The 20,089-nt window shown below is 44.3% G+C and overlaps 1 protein-coding gene across 1 annotated transcript in view; it reads right to left on the reverse strand.

The window, feature by feature from the left end:
• LOC120397246 (ATP-dependent translocase ABCB1-like) overlaps positions 1-20,089 on the reverse strand; it is a 56,136-nt gene that overhangs the window by 17,274 nt on the left and 18,773 nt on the right. The window contains exons 3-7 of the mRNA XM_039522956.1: positions 15,060-15,124; positions 6,844-7,021; positions 4,821-4,934; positions 1,759-1,883; positions 1,493-1,670 (exon numbers count right to left, since the gene is read on the reverse strand). Of these exons, the coding sequence (XP_039378890.1) occupies positions 1,493-1,670; positions 1,759-1,883; positions 4,821-4,934; positions 6,844-7,021; positions 15,060-15,124 (660 nt within the window). The remainder of the gene's footprint in view (positions 1-1,492; positions 1,671-1,758; positions 1,884-4,820; positions 4,935-6,843; positions 7,022-15,059; positions 15,125-20,089) is intronic.

Below are 20,089 nucleotides of genomic sequence, written 5' to 3' on the forward strand. Positions count from 1 at the left end.
GGTCCTATAGTCTTTATTTAGGTAACACTCCCATTTCTGACCATTGGAGCTATGCCTCAGAAAAGACCGCAGGATCAGCCCCAGCATCGATGTGTCATTCACAAGACATTCCTAAGTATTGAAAGAATTAAGTTTTAACCTTGGAATTCCAGCACAATACCTTATAGTCTGGAACAATAGAAATTGAGAAGGGTTTTTGGCAAAATTCTATGGAATTTCGACATAAAACAGAAAGAAAAGGACTATTTTTGTTTTCTGTTCTATTTGTCTCTATTGTAGTATATTTTAACACCAAATATTGTTAAAAATACAAAAAGGTCATTCACAAATATTTATTGGCTCATTAAAGTCAATGGCCTTTACCGCTGCTAGATCAAGTTTTACAGAAAACTCAGAAAACCCGCAAACCACACTGCGAAAGTCCAGCATATCTTTAGCTGACTACACCATCAATCCCACTATTACTCTGAGTTTTAAGGCAACCAGTAAATAGAGTTTCAATTTTCCAAACAATTCAAAACTCCACAAAATCAAACTTTCAACTTTATTCAATCGAATATCCTTCAAATGAAGAGAAACACAAGATGTGAGGAGTACATGCAGTCACCCTACCTAACAGCTGATCACATAATTTGTGAGGAAGAATCTATTAGGCAAATTTCACCTTCTCTTCTGTTTGTGGAAAATCCATGAGCAGATTATGATTTTTTCTAATTTGTTAGTTATTTTAAATGATCTGAATACGTTTTCAGTTAACTTCATTTAATGTTATTTAGTTCTGATGGTCATATAGTCGCATGGTATTGTTCTGTTCTCTGACTGCAATTATTATAATCCTTGTATCTGGTGTGAATGCTTCTGGAAAGCAAATTTAACATTCATCTTCTATGTACATTTGTGCTGGTAAAACAAACTGCATGAATGTTCACGGAAAACAAACATAGAAGAGATGCAAATATGGCAGAGACAAATTTTTATACAAATTCAAACTAATATCATGAAAGAAATCACTATTTGCCTCACTCTACTAGATAAGCATGTTGGCTGAAACAGCTATGATTGTGAAGTGCAAAAATCAGGTGGATTTAAGTCATCTTTATTTGACCTCAGAGTGAAAACTTCACTGAGAAGAATGGGGGAAAATTTTACATCTGCTTTATTGTTACATTAAAAAAAGACAACCACAAACCAGTTATGTGGTGAAGATTCTCTTCTGCCTATCTAAATTCTTATATTAGTGCCCATTACCCTGGTATCCAAACACAACTTCACAATCAAAAGGGCAAGGAACTTAATTTTAACTTATATTTTACAGAACACAACCAGCTCTGCAGGAAGTTACAGAAAGAACCCAGCTCCTGAGCAGTTGCGGATTCTCCACACATACGATATCTCTTGTCCTTGCATTTAGCCAACATATCATATACTCAACATAACCTTCACAATGAAGTGAGTTTGTAGAAAGACACTGATGTGAAAATATGACACTTACAGCCAGGACAGTTCCAATTAAATAGCCAGTATTCTCATCAAGAATTAAGGTAGTTCCATACCAAAAGCCAAGGCCGTAGCATCCATTTATAATTAGGTACAAAAAATCAAGAGACAGCTTAGAAGCAATAGCCTTTTTTATACCAAGGTTTTTTGCTTCTGCTAGTTTATTTGTATATCTGTTAAAAAGACAAACATATGTTAGTCATTGTGGCTGCAGACAAAGTTATACATTAAAAAATACATTAACTATTGAGAGAGTCAGACCTATTGATTTCCTTCTCTTGTCCTCCAAAGGCTACAACAGTTCGCACTGATGACAGGACTTCTTCTGCTATTGCGCCTGCTTTGGCATAGGCTGTTAACTCCTTACTGGTTAATGAGATGATCATCTACAGTCAATGGGAGCAGAATGAAGTGAACTTCTCAAACAAATTGAGAGTAGCTCTATACCTCATATTTATTATGTTATTTCTCCAAGCAAAGAACTGCCAGATTCACAATGATCTTTAGAAGTGCTGCCTGGGTCATTATTCTGTGTCTGATCAAGTATCCAATCTTGCAAATACTACCGTGCTGATGTAAGTATTCACTATCCCAGTAAAAAAAACAGGAGTACTTGTGGCACCTTAAAGACTAACAAATTTATTTAAGCATGAGCTTTCGTGAGCTACAGCTCACTTCTTCGGATGCATAGAATGGAACACACAGACAGGGGATATTTATACATACAGAGAACATGAAAAGGTGGAAGTATGCATACCAACAGGCAGAGTCTAATCAATTGAGATGAGCTATCGTTAGCAGGAGGAAAAAAACTTTTTGAAGTGATAATTAAGATGGCCCGTAGAAGGTGTGAGGAGAACTTAACATAGGGAAATAGATTCAATTGGTGTAATGACCCAACCATTCCCAGCCTTTGTTTAACCCACAGTTAATAGTATCTAGTTTGCATATTAATTCAAGTTCAGCAGTTTCTCTTTGGAGTCTGTTTTTGAAGTTTTTTTGTTGCAAAATTGCCACCTTCAAGTCTGTCACTGAGTGGTTAGAGAGGTTGAAGTGTTCTCCCACTGGTTTTTGAATGTTGTGATTCCTGATGTCAGATTTGTGTCCATTTATTCTTTTGCGTAGAGACTGTCCGGTTTGGCCAATGTACATGGCAGAGGGGCATTGCTGGCACATGCAGTCCTCGCTTATAGACAGCCTCCCAACCTGAAGCAAATACTCACCAGCAAACGCATACCATACAACATAAACACTAACCCAGGAACCTATCCTTGCAACAAAGCCCGATGCCAGCTCTGTCCACATATCCATTCAAGTGACACCATCATAGGACCTAATCACATCAGACACGCCATCAGGGGCTCATACACCTGCACATCTACCAACGTGATATATGCCATCATGTGCCAGCAATGCCCCTCTGCCATGTACATTGGCCAAACCGGACAGTCTCTACGCAAAAGAATAAATGGAATAAATGTGTGTGGGGGGGAACCCCATATACACACACACACACACACACCTCTCGGAATGCAATGCATGTATAAAGTGGGACCCTGGCGATGAGGAAATTGGGAATGCAGCATATGTGCAGAGTTGTGCAGCTCTTGATTAGCTAGTTCCATAGGTCAGTGTGCAGCAACATGGCATGTATAGACTTTATCTGTACATGTATTATACAGAGTATTATAGACTTTTAGCCCCTGCATTTTTTGTAGTGACCCTGCCACTTGGCCCCCTCCTTAGGAAGAGGCTGGCTGGGCCCCAGCTGGCAGTGAGAAAGGCATGTCAAGGGTGGGGCTGCAGTCTACAGTGCTGTGGGCCATAGGGCAGCCTGGGGAGATTTTCGTAATTTAGACAGACCCTCAGGGCTGAGTTACTCCTGGGGCCTCTCTACCTCACACAGCAGCCTAGACTTGAAAGGGTACAAAAGGTGACTGAATTCTGTGCTGCTTCTCTTAAATTGTTATCTCAGTGACCTTTTAATTTTCAAAGTTTTTTATTTTTTTAACTGCACAGAGGAAAGATGTAAGATACAGTCAAAAGAACCACAGTTTATGGCCCAGCTTCAACCCAGTGGCTGGCATAGACAGCGGCCCTGCCAATCTTTGTTAGAAATGATGTAGCATTCATCCAAAAACTGCAAACCCAAGGAGGCTACCGGGTACCATCACAACCCACAAGTTGGTGGTATTAGTTGGGGATGGCGCATAGTCATGGGTTGCCAGGATGCGCTGATTCAACCTCAATGGGGCTTTTATGCCATTTAAAGCTGACTACCCTCAACAAACCCTACAGAAGCATAGGTGGTGGCAACACCTTCCTTCAGGGTGAACACCCCCTTCGGGACTAGGGAGCTACAGGGGGACAGGGAGCTGTAATTTATATCTCTCTGAGCCATCTTGTGACACTTGCCCTTTTAAGATGTGCCGCCAGACTGGAGTGCATGCCAAAAGCAGAGCAGCATATTGAATATCTTTTTATACATTATTAAGAAATCAATAAAAAGCCTGCACAGTTCCTCTGAGATGAGAAATTAGAGAAAATGGCTGTATAGGTGGAACACTTGGAAAACCGTTCCAACAGCAGCCGTCCCCAGGAGCTCAGATTAGCACAAGTTTACTTAAAATAGAAACAAACACTTTTGTAAAGAACAAGAAATTCAATCCATTGCTGGGCACATGACACAAAACATAGAGAATTAAAGATGAAATCCACTCTGAAGCCAGTGGGCCTGAACCCAGTATCACTTAAACTAATGTAAATCAGGAGTAATTCCATTGAAGTCAATGGAGTTAAACCAGTAGAAAACCTTTGTGAGAAGACAATAAGGCTCATAATAATAATCCCATAAGCTCATGAAGAATAATCCCATAGTGTAGACATACCGTTAGTTACTGAAAGTGTGGCATCCCTCTTCCCCAGCAACAGTATTACCAGAGCTTTCAACAGCACTGTTAATCTCCAAATCAAAAGCAGTTGAACTGAAATCATGTCCACTCCACATACTTGTGTTTTAAAGAGCAATGTCATTTCACTTAGCTCTTCACCACTTACTCTAAAAAATAAATGAATGAGGGAGTGACAAACGTAACAGGAACGAGGGCCCCAATCTGTAAAGTTGAGCTATAGATCTCAATTTCCCCAAGTTTGCAATAAGCTCATTTAGGGCTTTGGTTAAGGCTCATGTCTCCTTAATATGAAGAGAAATGTCGTCTTACTTTTGTTTTCAGTGGTCTGAGTCTATGGAGTTCATCCTCTTTTTGGATTTTTTGAGAAATAAACCAGAAATTTCAGACTGCTAGAAAAGCGACATTAAGTACCTTACTGATGACCTTGTACACTTCATAGGCAGCACCTCGAGCACTGGCAACACTCTCCAAGTGTAGGGAGCCCTGTCCGAGAGAGAATGTGCCATAGACAACAGAGAATAATACCTACAGGGAACAAAAACAGGAGCTAGTGTACAGTGGGTCCAGATCTGCAGTTTCCTTAGTGCTAAATGTCATGATAATCCTGGTGGTTCTGTAAGAGCTTTTCCAGAAAAAAAATATAAAAAAATAAAATCAAAACTACGATTTCAGGTTGCATTTTTCCAGCTCACCCAGTTTTTATTCTTTCGCTGGATTTGACCCAGGACATGGTGAATGTAGCTATTGTGTGCAGCCACATGCCCTTTAACAGTTGGATTAGCTTTTTTTTGTTGCTGCTGATTTCATCAACTCCCATTAAGAGAATAAATAGTGAAATTAGACATCTCTCCATCTCTTTGCAATATTAAAAACCTCAGCGTCCTCAAAGAGAGTTAATCCACAGTCTCCTGAGGCCCAATCCTTCAAAGCACATGCTTTACATTATGCACTTTGACTAGTTCCACTGAAGTCAAGTTCTCATCAGAGGTCAATGGGGCTACTCACAGTGCATAAAGTGAAGCACATACCTAAGTCTTTGCAGGATCAGGGCCTTATTCCTTTCCAAAGGAAAAATAATCTAAAAGCTTTGGTAAAGTACAATAGTCCCTTGCAGGGATTTAAAAAAACTGAAAGATGGTCACATGGCTGTGACACTGGCAGACCAGGTGCCAGCTCACGCCAAAGCCCCAGACCTCGCTGAATGCTTACAAAGGCATAGCTGGAAGCCAGGCCAATTCACTTGTGTATTAGTATAGATCAAAGTGATTGTTAAATGTATAAGAATGTATTTGGTGTTTAAACTTCATGAAAACTAATGGGATGTTAATGCACTGAAAACAATGCATTAGTTAAACACTTATCTGGATCCCGTTATAATGCTGTAGCAAACATTCACATAGTGTATGCCCCTGTCAGCAAATAACCCATCAAATGAGAAAGAAGTCTTGTGGAATGCAAATGAAAAATTTAACAGAAAAGTGTTAATTTCAAAGCAAGTGGTCATTGTGTGTGATGATCAAAGGTCAAAGACTCCAAATGCATTCCTCACTCTCGGCCATCAAAGGAAAAGCCCACATGGGTATTGACCCTGTCAGCTTGTTTTCTGTGGGAAGAAAACTATGAGTTTTCAGAGAAAATCTTTCATCTCTGCACTGGATTCTAACCGGGCAAAATAAATGAACATGGAGATGGAGAGTCCCTGAGTTATTCTGGGTAGCCCTGAGAGACTTTTGGGAAACTGGCAGATCACTACATCTCTGCTACCATTTAGAATTATAGACTGACTCATCTGCACATATACTTTATCTGCTTTAATCTCTCAATAACTCTTATTACCTTTTCTTAGCTAATAAACTTTAGTTTGTTTACTATAGAATTGTCTACCAGCGTTGTCTTTTGTATAAAATCTAGGATTTTATTGATTTCAGGTAAGTGATTAGTCTCTGGGACTGGAAGCAACCTGAATATGGTGTGGTTTTTGGTGTAAATGACCTTTTATCATGAAGTCAAGTTTGTCTGGGTGGCAAGATAGATTGGAGAGTCTGTTTGTGACTCCATTGTAAGATTAGTATAGTGATCCAGGAATTCACGTTTGTTACTGGCTTGGTGAAATCTAATTATAGAACACAGCACCAGTTTGGGGTGTCTGCCCTGTTTTCTGACAGCCTGCCCTGAGGTAGGCACTCATGGTCGTGAACCACTCCAGACAGGATGACAGTGACCAAATGAGATATTTGTTATGGAACTTTGAGGTCTTAAATATGTAGATTCAGCATCTCTGTTGATTTATATTAAACCTATTTTAACATTTAGTCTGATGGGTACTTTGTGCCCGAGTAGAAATTTTGGATCCTTTGATGCAGTACTTAAACAACAAAGCATTTTTTCGAATTTATTTTGCCTCAGCAAATCGACTATATTGTGCTATACTTACAATTAGCACACGTCCAATGTCATAATTCTCTTTCTCCTCCACTGTGAGTTTGGTTCCGTACCAAAATGCAAGAGCATAGGCTCCAAATAAAATAAACTCTGTGAAACCCAAAGATGTGTAGGTGGTAATGGATTTTTTTACTCTAACTTTCCTAGCATTCTCTAGGTTAACATCATATCTGAAAACAAATGATAAATGTTAAATTTGGTATGTATCCAGATGACATTCAGTTCCCTAGTTTCCTTTCATGCTTACAGGGTTTTCTGCCATAAAAATCAATTATCTGGATTCTTAGATGATATAAAATCAATGAAGCTGTGTTGATTCACACCAACAGAGGATCTGGCCCAATAATTGTCAACAATAGGTCTGTCTTCTGGTGTTATTTCACTGAATGTGGCTGCTCTGAGTGAATTATCAGGCACACAGATATGTTAGGGAACAGTCAACACAGCTTTTGTAACTGGAAATTGTGCCTCACCAATTTATTAAAATTCTTTGAGAGTTTCAGCAAGCCTGTGGACAAGGGTGATCCAGTTGATATAGTGTACTTGGACTTTCAGAAAGCCTTTGACAAGGTCCCACACCAAAGGCTGTTAAACAAAGACATGGGCTAAGAGTGATAGGAAGCAAAGAGTAGGAATAAATGGCCAGTTTTCACAGCGGGGAGAGATAAATAGCAGGGTCCCTCAGGGATCTGTACAGAGACGTGTGCTGTTCACATATTCGTAAATTATACGAAAAAGAGGGTGAACAATGAGGTGGCAAAAATTGACAAAATTATTCAACATAGTTAAGTCCAGAGCTGGCTGCAAAGAGCTACAAAGGCATCTCACAAAACGGGTGACTGGGCAAAAAAATGGCAGATGAAATTCAATGTTGATCAATGTAAAGTAATGCACATTAGAAAACAATCCCAACTATACATAAAAAATGAAGGGGTCTAATTTAACTGCTACCATTTAAGAAAGATCTTGTAGACATCATGGACAATTCTCCGAAAACATTTGCTCATGATGCAGCAGCTGTCAAAAAAGCTAACTGAATGTTAGGAACCATTAGGAAAGTGATCACTAATAAGTATAACTAGGTTAAAAAAAGAATTAGATAAGGTCATGGAGGCTAGTTCCATCAATGGCTATTAGCCAAGATGGTCAGGGGTGGAACCCTATGCTGTGGATGTCCCTAAATGTCTGAGTGCCAGAATCTGGGACTGGATGACGGGATGTATCACTCAAAAATTGCCCTGTTCTGTTCATTTACTGTGAAATATCTGGCACTGGACACTGTCAGAAGACAGGATTCTGGACTAGATGGACCATTGGTCTGACCCAATATGGCCATTGTTATGTAATATTGGAAAAATTGGCCTGAAATCAACAACATGAACGTCAATAAAGACAAGTGCAAAGTACTACACTTAGGAAGGAAAAATCAAATGCACAAAAACAAAATGGGGAATAACTGGCTAGGCAGCAATACTGCTGAAAAGGATCTGGGAATTCAAGTATATCACAAATTGAATATGAACCAACAACGTGATATAGTTGTGAGAAAAAAAAGATAATATGCTGGGTGCTGTCAGGGGAGTACCATATTTAAGACATGGGAGGCAATTGTTCCACCCTACTTGTCTCTGGTGAGGCCTCTGCCAGAGTAGTGTATCGGTTTAGGAAATGTGTGGACAAAATAGAGAAAGTCTAGAAGAGACCAACAAAAATTATAAAATGTTTAGAAAACCTGAGGAAAGGTTAAAAGAACTGGGCAAGCTGGTATTGAAAACTGAAGACTAAGCGGGGACCTGGCTAACAGTCTTCAAATATGCTAAGGAGTGTTACAAAGAGGATGGTGATCAGTTGTTCTCCATATCCACAGAAGACAGGACAAGAAATAATCAGGATAATCTGCAGCAAGGGAGGTTTAGGTTAGATATTAGGAAAATCTGTCTAACTATTAGGATAGTTAAGTACTGGAATGTGTTACCGAGGAAGGTTGTGGAATCCCCATTATTGGAGGTTTCAGAACTGGTTAGACAAACACCTATCAGAGATGGCCTAGCTATACTTGACCCTGACTCAGTGCAGGGGGCTGGAATTGATGATCTCTTAAGGTCCCTTCCAGCCCTACATTTCTAGGATTCTATGAGTATCAGCTCGCAAAGGGAAGAGTTACTGCTCACAATTTTTGAAGAAAAAGTGCTTTAGATAAAACCAAACAAGTAAACAGAAGCCAGAATCCCCTTTGACCCCACAACCTGGCAGTAGTTCTCTCTTGCTGAACACTGTTGGAAGCCAGGAACTATTCTCATAAGCCAAATTACCAAGATATATGCCAATAGCAAGCAAGCAAATACAAATAAGCACCATATTATGCTAGTTAACCCCTGTGAGACAAGGACAAAGATTAAGTTAGTTAATGAAAAAAATCATTCTCTTTTTGCTTATGAATCCTTTACAAGCTTATGGTTTTCCATCAATCAATAACATCTTCTGTTCACTCATTAGCTATCTAATCCCCTTTAGCTTCTCAAGGGCATTACAGAAAGCACCGTTCAGCCCAGCAATGTTCTCAGAACGTTTCAGGAGGACATGCATATCATTTTATTGTTCAATAACAGGCTGAGCAGCTTTGTAGGAACCTCTCGACACATACATCATGTACAAAAATGCCCTGACCAAAAGTGGGAAGGCCCAAAATGAATGGCACAGTTTACGCAGTAGTGAAGGGATCCTAAAATGATGTGCAATTAATTTCTGCCACATACACTGCTGGGATATAATTGGTGCTGTTCAGATTAGAGCAAGAGGATTATTTGCAAAGCACTAAGCACGCATTTAACTTTAAGCATGTGGGTAGCCCCCTTGAAGTCGATGACATAGGAAAGTGATAGGGAATCTTACCTAATGTCATGATCCAGTAAAGCATGAGCTTAACTGTAAACATTTTAATCAATTATTTCAATGGGAGTGTGCATGTGCTTAAAGTATTTGCAGACATCCTGAACCTCTGCCAATCCAGTAAATTGTTAGGGTCTCCACAAATTATGCTGCTCTGGCTATTAAGTTTTCTTCTGTGGTGTCGTTACCCAGCGAGTATGACCCTTCTTTGGGATCTATGTGGAGGAAGCATTCAGAAAATATTTGTAGCTAGCACTGAATACACATATTCTCTTTTAACTTAATCACAGCACTGGCTGGGCATAGCTCTGTGTGGCCTTTCTACCAACTTAAGTGACTCTGGTGTGCCTAGTGAGTCACTCTAGTTTGAAAATAACTAAGGCTCCCATCCTGTGAGCATTTATGCACATGAGTAGTCCCATTGGGTTTCAGTGTGGCCGCTCACATGCCTAAAGTTATTTACATGCATCAGCAATGGGGCCTAAGTGTGCAAATGCTCCACTATGTGAGTCAGGAGCCAGTTAACAATTCAAATGCAGTTCTAGGGTTTGGCTACACTTGCAGGAGTGCAGCACTGGGAGTTAAAGCTGTCTTCGTACAGCTGTGTAGGGAAAGCACTGCAGTGTGGCCACATTTGCAGCATTTGCAGCGGTGTTGGGAGTGGTGCATTATGGGCAGCTATCCCACAGAGCACCTCTTCCCATTCTGGCGCCATGGGTTGTGGGAAGGGGGCGGAGGGTGCAGGTCATTCTGCTTCCTGTCCCAACGCGCCGTGATGCATCACTTCACATCCCAGCAATCCCTGTTTTTCCGTCCACATTTGGTGCCATCTTGCCTCTTTCAACGGTTTCTGTGCAGCGTGATTTCTGTGGGAAATGGAGCCCAAACTGCTGAGGAGTATGCTGACGAGTCTCGCCAGCACATCACGTTTGGCAGTTGAGCTATTCCTTAAGATCCAAAGTGACAGTGAGGAGTCCGACGATGATAGCGAGTTGTGTAATGCGTACAACACGAAATTGCTTGTGGCATTCACGGACATGCTCAGCACCGTGGAACGCCGCTTTTGGGCTCGAGAAACAAGCACTGAGTGGTGGGATCACATCGTCATGGAGGTCTGGGATGACAAGCAGTGGCTGCAGAACTTTCGGATGAGAAGTCACTTTCATGGGACTGTGTGCTGAGCTCGCCCCCACCCTGCGGTGTAAGGACACAAGATTGAGAGCTGCCCTGCCGGTGGAGAAGCAGGTGGCTATTGCAATCAAGAAGCTGGCAACTCCAGACAGCTACCCATCGGTCGGGAACCAGTTTGGAGTGGGAAAGTCGACCGTTGGAATTGTGTTGATGCAAGTTTGCAGGGCCATTAATCGCTTCCTGCTAAGAAGAACCGTGACTCTGGGGAACGTGCAGGACATTGTGGATGGCTTTGCACAAATGGGTTTCCCTAACTGTGGAGGGGTGATAGATGGGACGCATATTCCTATTCTGGCACCCCCCCACCTAGCATCCGAGTACGTTAATCGGAAGGGGTATTTCTCCATGGTTCTCCAGGCGCTTGTGGATCACCGTAGGCATTTCATTGACATTAACACAGGCTGGCCCGGAAAGGTGCATGATGCATGCATCTTTCGGAACACTGGCCTGTTCAGGAAGATGCAGGCTGGGACTTTTTTCCCAGACTGGAAGATCACAGTAGGGGACGTCGAAATGACCGTTGTGATCCTTGGGGACCCCGCTTACCCGTTAATGCCGTGCCTCATGAAACCATACACATGGAGCCTTGACAGCAGCAAGGAACGGTTCAACCACAGGCTGAGCCGGTGCAGAATGACTGTGGAATGTGCTTTTGGCCGTTTAAAGGGGCGCTGGCGATCTCTGTATGGGAAGCTGGACTTGGGTGAAAGCAGCATCCCCATGGTTATATCCGCGTGCTGTACCCTCCATAATATTTGTGAAGGGAAGGGTGAAAGATTCAGTCAGGCATGGACCTCCGAGGTTCAATGCCTGGATGCTGAATTTGCACAGCCAGAGAGCAGGGCTACTAGAGAGGCCCAGCACAGGGCTGCAAGGATTAGGGATGCCTTGAGGGAGGAATTTGAGGCTGAAAACCAACAGTAATGTTTGGTGCCTTGCACGGGAGTGAAGTGCAGTAGTTACAATGTTAGTAGGAATCTGTGTTTGCTAAGCTGATTTGCAGTGCCTGTTTCTTTCCTGGGCTAAGGTATCTTTGACTTTCTGCAATAATAAAGACTCTTTTCAAAGCCAAGAATTCATTTATTGAAAAGAAAATAACTTTATTAACAGACACACAAGTTTTTGGGAACCTAAAAGGGCAGAGGGGTGGGGTGGTGGACTGTACAGTCACAGGCTTGAATATGTCCTGTCTGGAGTGCTGTGCAATGACTGCTGCACTTCAGGATGGCTATACTGCATGGTGAGGGGGGTTGAGTGCAGAGGGTAAGGGTCATAGTTCTCAGGACTGCTTGGTGAACGTACAGGTGTTGGAGGCAGCTGGTGGTGGTGGTAAGAACCTGGATGCTGGGGAAGGGAGTTTTGAGCTGACATGGGGAACAAGGGAAAGAGCTTTGGGACAAGGGCGGCGGGGGGCGGGCACGGTAATGCTCCGCCTGCATGGCTACGAGCGCCTGGATAGAGTCTGCTTGGCGCTCCAGGATGCTTATCAGCTGCTTTGTGCTTTTACTCCTGTCTGCTGCATTTCTCTGGCAGATCCTGCTTTCCCTTTCCCTCCAGTCCTGCACTTTTTGATTCTCTGTGACAGAGTGCTGCATAACTGCTTGCAGCATGTCTTCTTTGCTTTTTTCGCGGCTTCTTCCGGAGGTTTTGTAGTCTGTCAACCGTTGATAACACGGGCAGCTGAGATCTCAAGGTTGCATCTGTATAGGCAAAAATGCAACACTTAACAGAGGCAGCATTGTTTATATCAGACAGTTATTCCCCCACCGTTAAGGAGGGTAACAGTCTTCACAATCGCATAATTTTCCCATCCCAAAGAGAGCGCACATAACCCACGGGAGCCCCGAAATGGTGAGTAAGGGGGACTGATTGTTTCAGGGCTGTACTGTCCTCGGGGTTTCTGTGCATTGGGGAAAGCAAACAGCTGCAGGGGGTACCTACACTGAACACTATCCCAACATTTTCCACAGGAGTTTATTCTGGAAGATATCTCGCTGCTGCGGGTTACCTGGGAAGCATGGGAGGGTCTTCTACTACAATGCGGATTCTGCCCTGGCCCCTGTGCAGCTTGCCTGTGTCTTGCAATGGTCCCCCCACCCCTCGCGGCACAGTGGCGCGGATGCATTAGCCTGACTGGGACAAGGACCACAGTGGCTCTCCCAAGAAACCTGCGCAAGCACATTGCCCACGCTCTGGCTGAAACTTTTGAAGAGATTACCGAGGCCGATTACCACGACATGATAGACCACATCGATGTGCTGTTCCACATCTAGGCATGCATGCATGCAGCCCTAACCCTCCCTCCTCTCCCAAAAAATTTAAATCCTGAAAATAAAAGCTGCTTACCGGGAACCCGCTCCTCTGTTTGTCCTCCACCAAGTACCGGCTGCTGCGACTGGCTACCTTCCTCCTGGCTTGAGAAGAGCTCCTGGCTGCATGCCTCCAGGGACACCGGGGTGTCTCCTCCCACCCCAGTACCCTCACTTTCGCTTTCCTCCTCCCGCTCTGAAGTGTCCATCGTGGTCCTCGGAGTGGAGGTGGGGTCACCCCAAAGTATCGCATCCAGCTCTTTGTAAAAATGGCAGGTCGTGGGGGCAGCGCCGGAGCGGCGGTTTCCCTCGCGGGCTTTGCAGTAGGCACTCCGCAGCTCCTTCACTTTAACCCTGCACTGCAGCGTGTCCCGGTCATGGCCCCTTTCCAGCATGGACCTTGATAACTGCCCATAGGTATCGTAATTCCTATGGCTGGAGCGCAGCTGGGACTGCAGAGCTTCCTCCCCCGAAACACTGATGAGGTCCAGCAACTCGCCATTGCTCCATGCTGGGGCTCGTTTGCCACGTGGAGCCATGGTCACCTGGAAAGATTCACTGATTGCACTCTACACCTGGCTGAGCAAACAGGAAGGGGATTTTTAAAATTCCCAGGGCATTTAAAGGGCAGGTCTGATGCTTGGCCACCTGAGGCCAGGGCAGTAGAGTTCGAAATGATGAGCAGAGTGGCTGAACAGGCATTCTGGGATACCTCCAAATACCTCTGGACGCCAATAACAGCACTTTTGGTGGCCACACTGGCGGAGCAGCACTGCATCAGCAGCGCTATAGTCGTTATTCCCCAGGTCGAGGTAGAGTACAACCAGCGCTGTAGCCAGGGAGATACAGCGCTGTATGTGCCTTGCAAGTGTGGACGGTGAGTGAGTTGCAGCGCTGTAAAGCCACCACCAGCGCTGCAACTCTCCAGTGTAGCCAAGCCCCTATACTCAAAACAAACATAATAGTGTCTTGTAAGTCTCTACAAAGTTGCTCTAAAAACTAGTGATGGAAAACACAGTAATTACAGTTCAGGTTGAGAGAGGATAGACAGCTGGTGTGTTGTGACCATCTTTTATCACCTTACTATTCCATTCTGTCTGTTTCTTTCATTCACTTGTTATTTCTCATCTTATTCCTTGATTATAAACTCTTTGGGCTGAGATCCTCTTTTTGATTCTGTTTGTACACCCATAGCACAGTAGGGTTGAGGCCCGTAGGTACTACTGAAATACTAACAAATAATAAGATGCCTGTTCCACTCTAAGGCTCCAATCCTGCAAAGACAAAGGCCTGGTCTACATCTAAAAGTTAGGACCATGTAAATACATTTCTCAGAGGTGTAAAAAATTCATGCCCTTGCGAGACAAAGGTAAGCTGACCTAAGCCCCACTGTAGGCACCTGAAGAACTCTTCCATCAACCTAGCAGGTAGATTCACTAATCCCCCTTCCATCATTGTAGTAAGTGTGTATGCTACAGAGAGCATAGCTGCAGCTGTGCCACTGTAGCACTTCTAGTGTAGACATACACTTAGGCATTCCCTTAGTTTTTGCAATATTGAGGCCCAAGTTAGTCTTTAATGACTTCCCTTAAAATTAGTTTTTTGGGGCTGAAAATGATGTTTGTTCTCAGCTGGGACGTGATGTTTGGGGAGGAAAAAGTTGAAAGTTATGACCTGTTTCAAGAGCGTGAGAAAAATGTAGTTTTCCTGCTTTAAAAAAATCAACGGTTTTGGTGCTCCGATAATTCAGAAAGGGATTTACTGTGCTTCAGAAGAAGCTGACTTAAAAGACCTTACTATTTGTGAAAGCAAAACCTACTTTCTCCTCCACAGAATCTGCAAGTAATAGCTATGGCAGTACTGCTTTCCAACATGATGAAAAACCTGAGCAAAATAACGAGTTAAAGAAGAACAAGAAAAAGTAGGGGTTCCTTGATCTTAATACGCTGTTACATTTCTTGCCCTGCCTTTCAAGAAAGGGTCTGGATTAATTTTGCATTAATCTCTTTAGAAAGAAAAATGAGGAGTCAAAGGAAAAGATGGTTGGCATTTTGAAATTGGTTAGTGCATAGTTTATTGGTTTGATTTATATTTCTCATCGTTCCTTTTCTTTGCCTGTTGTACATTATGGTGACAGACTAATATGCAACCACAATACTGCATTTCAGAAGAGAAGAAAGAGGTCTGTGCAAAACTTAGTATTGCTGTACAGCCATTTTTGTGTGTTGATCTCAGGCTTCCCTCATTAAAAATACGGCCTGTTGTGCAAAGTTCCCCCCGCAGCTAACTGCCAGTGCTTGACGATGTTTCAGCACTTAGCACCATGATGGAGTGAAATCCACCCATGTTAAGGACTGAAGTGAAGCATGTGCGGTAAGTAGGGCCTTGCCCTGGGTCTCTCAACTGTAGATAATTTTATCATTCATGCATAATGTCTCATGAATTATCCAGGGAAACAAGGGCTGTGTTTTTCTTAAATGTGATAACTGCTACGTACCCATTTCTATTGGTAGGCAGCGGCCAAATGTTTGTCAACTACCTGTTCTTGTTTACATTTTCAATGCACTGAGTAAATATGGGATGTAGTAGAATGCACCCAGGGAGGCAGTGAGTTGCACAGGTGATGTTAGCTACATTCTTTTTTCTGCGGATTAGGGGATTCATCCTGCCAACATGTCCTAAGTCCCTCAATAAAAACTGGCCTAAAACTGTGTGTAAGCGTTTTCAAAGTGCATCCCAAGTATTGTTTTTGCCTTCACAGTATCTAATTCATTACTTCATAAAGAGCTTTGGGATACCCAATTGCAAATGGTGCTATGTAAAAACAAATCCTATTCTGTGTGTCTTAGTAGGATATTGTCACAATTATGTGAATTTGTCAACCTGCAATTAATTCCTTTTTCTTTATATTAATGTAGTTTGCGTATGCCGATTGGCTGGATATCATTTTGATGATAATAGGCTTGATTGCAGCTGTTGCAAATGGAACAGGGCTGCCACTTATTATCGTTGTCACTGGAGAGATGACAAACAGCTTTGTGATGATTGGCCAAGTAGTAAATGTATCTTCAGGTAAATAAAGTTTGTTCAACTTCTGAAAATATTTGTTAGGGTCTCCACAAATCCAGTTAGGGTCTCTTATTTACTTGTCTACCAGGCAAGATTCAAAATGTGGATTAGTTTCGTGGCAATGGAGAACATCCTTCCAACAACTAGCCTAACATTCAAAAGAAGAAACAACTAACCGAAAAACTCACTAGGATTAGGTGGTTCCTCTTCTGTGTAATTTATTAAATCATCCTTCATTGTGTTATTCTGTTGTATGGTTATTAGACTTGCAGAAGTAAATCACTTTGGGTAAAAATCTGCATACACAAGAAACAGCACAACCTTTCAGAGACAATAGCCATTCAAAGAATTCACATTAAGATATGTTTATGTTTCTTTATTAATTGTTTGTTTCCTTTCAACAACTTTTCCTAGGGAAGAAAAAATATTTATCATTACATACTACCTTTACATGAGGGTAAATTATTTTTCTAAAGAATTATGTTCATGTTTAAAAATTAGGACAACAATGTGGCCTGCTTCCTGGGGGTACCCAGGGCTGTGGCCACCTGCCCTTAGCACGAGAAAACCTTGTCTGTGCCTGATGGAGGTCAGCTCTTCCACTCCAGTGGTCACAGGCAACACAAGCACTCCCCTCTAGGCCTAGGCAGGCCCTGCTGTCTCTTTACAGGTTAGCGATAGGCACATTCCAACCCCTGAGCTCTCCGAGCATCTTCCTGCTCCACTGCAAACTCACAGCATTTACAGATTTGCTGTTTGGAAAGGAACAGTACACCCCAGCTTACCAGTTCCAGCTCAGATCACCTCTTTGCTTAACACACAACACTTAAGACACATTTATAGTGAAAACAAGCAAAAGTTTATTTAACAAAGTAAAGATGTAACTCTCCCTGTCAGTGCTAGCTTAGTACCTGAATGCAGTGCAAACAGGAGAGGGGTACCTCACAGTTTTTGAACAGTTCCAAAGTTTCGGTCACCCTGGGCTCATTTCGTGGTGCTGCTGGTAGGTGCCTGCCTCCCCCTCCTGGTATGCTAAAGGATCAAGCTACTTGGCAGTGCTGCCATCGAGACAAGGGATAACCACACTAAGGTTGTGGCTACAGCACTTGAACTCACAAATAATTCAAACTCACACAAGCAAACACATTAAAAACAGTAACTATAAACTTTATGTAAGGACTTGACCAAAGAGAAATAGACAATCAGTGAAAATATTAAATGATTAAAATGATTAGAGATCAATAATGCTTTGTAATTACCAAAGTCTCTGCTAAGAGGCATGCTAGGTCACGTGACCACACACTCTCTCAATGGTCCTAAACAAAAGTCTCTTCTCACCCCCACCCACAGTTCTGTCTGTCCCCTATGTCTCAGGTGGTGCATGGAGACATATTGTAGGCCTGTAAGGAGTTGATGTTAGAAACACACTTTCTTATACTGGGAATTGGCAGCGTAGATCTTGATCATCCAGATACATAAAAATCCTTCTGCAGATGCAATGTGCCTTCATGGTGCAAAATTACAACCTAACTGCCCATATAACTCTAAGGCCTTGGCTACACTTGCGAGTTAGAGCATATTAAAGCAGCCAGAGGCGCCGTAGCTCACTACTTGTCCACATTGGCAAGGCACATAGAACGCTCTGACTCTGCAACTAGAGCGCTCCTGGTACTGCACCTCGGCGAGTGGAATAACGTTTGATGCGCCCTCGCTGGAGCGCTACAGCACTAGTGTGAATGGAGTGTTGCATAACTGCACTCTGATTAGACTTCAGAAACGTCCCATAATCCCCTTTAGTCAAGTGGCCATTCTTGTCATTATTCTGGAAATCACAGCAGGAATGCAGATATGCCCTTTCAAAGCTCCGTTTTTGACAGCTGGCATGCTTATCTGCTCTGAGACAAAGCAACCATTACTGTGGAATGCTGAGGGTGGGGTCTCCTGCTGTCTGAACTTACAAGACAGCATGCTCCAAAGACCCACTCTCTCTCCCCCCACATACATACAACACACTCCCTGTCACACTCCATCCCACCATTTGAAAAGCACATTGCAGTCACTTGCCTGCTGGGATAGCTGCCCATAATGCACCGCTCCCAATGCTGCTGCAAGTGCTGCAAATGTGGCCAGGCCAGTGCGCTTGAAGCTGTCAGCGTGGACAGACTGCAGCGCTTTCCCTACTGCGCTCTCCGAATGCTGGTTTAACTCAAAGCGCTCTACATCTGCAAGTGTAGCCAGGTCCTAATACCGGATACCCCCTCAGGTTCTATTTCTGGCTTAGTGGTCAGGAGACTGATTCAGGCGCTTGGGGTGCTGGGGCCTGGAGCCGCCCCAGCTGGGGTTACAAGTTAGGCCAGTTGCTGGGCCTGGAAGTGCTGTGCTGGCAGACTGCAGGCAGCCCTGCTCTCCCCTCTGCTTCCCAACTGGTCTCTCCCACATGGCGGGAAAGCCGAGCTATTCATAGCCTATTTAAAGGGCCAGGGCTCCTGCCCCTGCTGCGCACTCCGGACCCTTTAAATCACCCGCCTGGGGAAGCCAGATCGGACCCGCTTACTGTCCCCTCCGCCCCCCGCAGTGCCCGCGAGCCCTTTGCTGTCAGTCCGGGCGGCAGGCAGGGCTCCCTTGGCGCGGGTCACGCCGAGCTGCCACTGGCCACGGAGCGAGCAGCCCCCAGAGACGCGGCCCCGCTCCTGCCGGGGAAGGGGCCCCGCTGCCCGCGTGCGCCGCTGAGCCCCCGCGGGAGGGAGCGGGGAGGGGCTGGGCGAGGGGTCGCCGGACACGCCGCTGGCGCCAGGGGCTGGAGCGTCCCCATCGCCAGCCCTGGGCCGAGCCCCGCGGCCTCCTGCCCGGGCGGGGGTGGCTGTGGGGGCAGGTGGGGGGAGCCGGGCTCGGGGCTGGGAGAGATTCCTCAGCAGGAGACTGGCCCCGTCCCAGCGGTTCTGAGCCTCACCTGCCCGCTGCTCCCTGCGCTGCTCCCAGCCCGGCTGTGACTGCGGAGCGCCCGCACCTGCCTCCGCTCCCTGCCCCAGGCAGACTCCCCGCTGTGGTGTGTCCCAGACGCTGCTCTGCCTAAACCTCCGTGCCCGCTTCCCCCTGCCCCTTATAAACAGCAGGCTGCTGCCTGCCGCCCACTTTTCAGCTACCTTGTTTCCCTTCTGCCACATCCCGGGGGATCAGGTTTCAAGGTAACGCTCTGGGGCCCCCTTTCCACATCTCCTGGCAGTGACTCCTTCCCCACAGTTACCCCCGCCCAAAGCAAGAAAACCATTTCTGGTGAGGACTGCTGCTGTGGGGACCAGAAATGGGTAAAAGAACTAAAGCCTCCCATTGTGGTTCTTTCCTGCTTAAATGTCTCCTAAGATGTTCAGAGGGTTGATTCAGAAAAACACCCCAAAGCTCAGATTCGTCACCACACTTGTAGGGAAGTCTCTCAGTTACTCTGGGAAAACTTATGCAGACTTTATAGGACCCTGTGGCTCCCCACCCCTTTCCACTGTGCAAAAACAAAATCCCATAATTATCTTCCCATCCATCTGGGTGCTGATATCATCCTCATCATGCTGGAATCTGAGTGCCCAAGGGTTTTGGAAAGTCAGGGAAACCAGTGGTAGTTTTGCCTGATTAAGGAGTTCAGGCCTGAGCCCTGTGTGATGATTCCTCTTTTCATTCCCCCTCCCTCCCACACACACAAAGTTCAGGGTAAAATGATATAATTCCTTTTGAAAGAAAAGGCAACGTTTCCCATCACTTTCTTCACCCCACCACCACTACTTTTTACTT

This window comes from Mauremys reevesii, linkage group 2, assembly GCF_016161935.1.
Source record: "Mauremys reevesii isolate NIE-2019 linkage group 2, ASM1616193v1, whole genome shotgun sequence".
NCBI lineage: Eukaryota > Metazoa > Chordata > Testudines > Geoemydidae > Mauremys > Mauremys reevesii.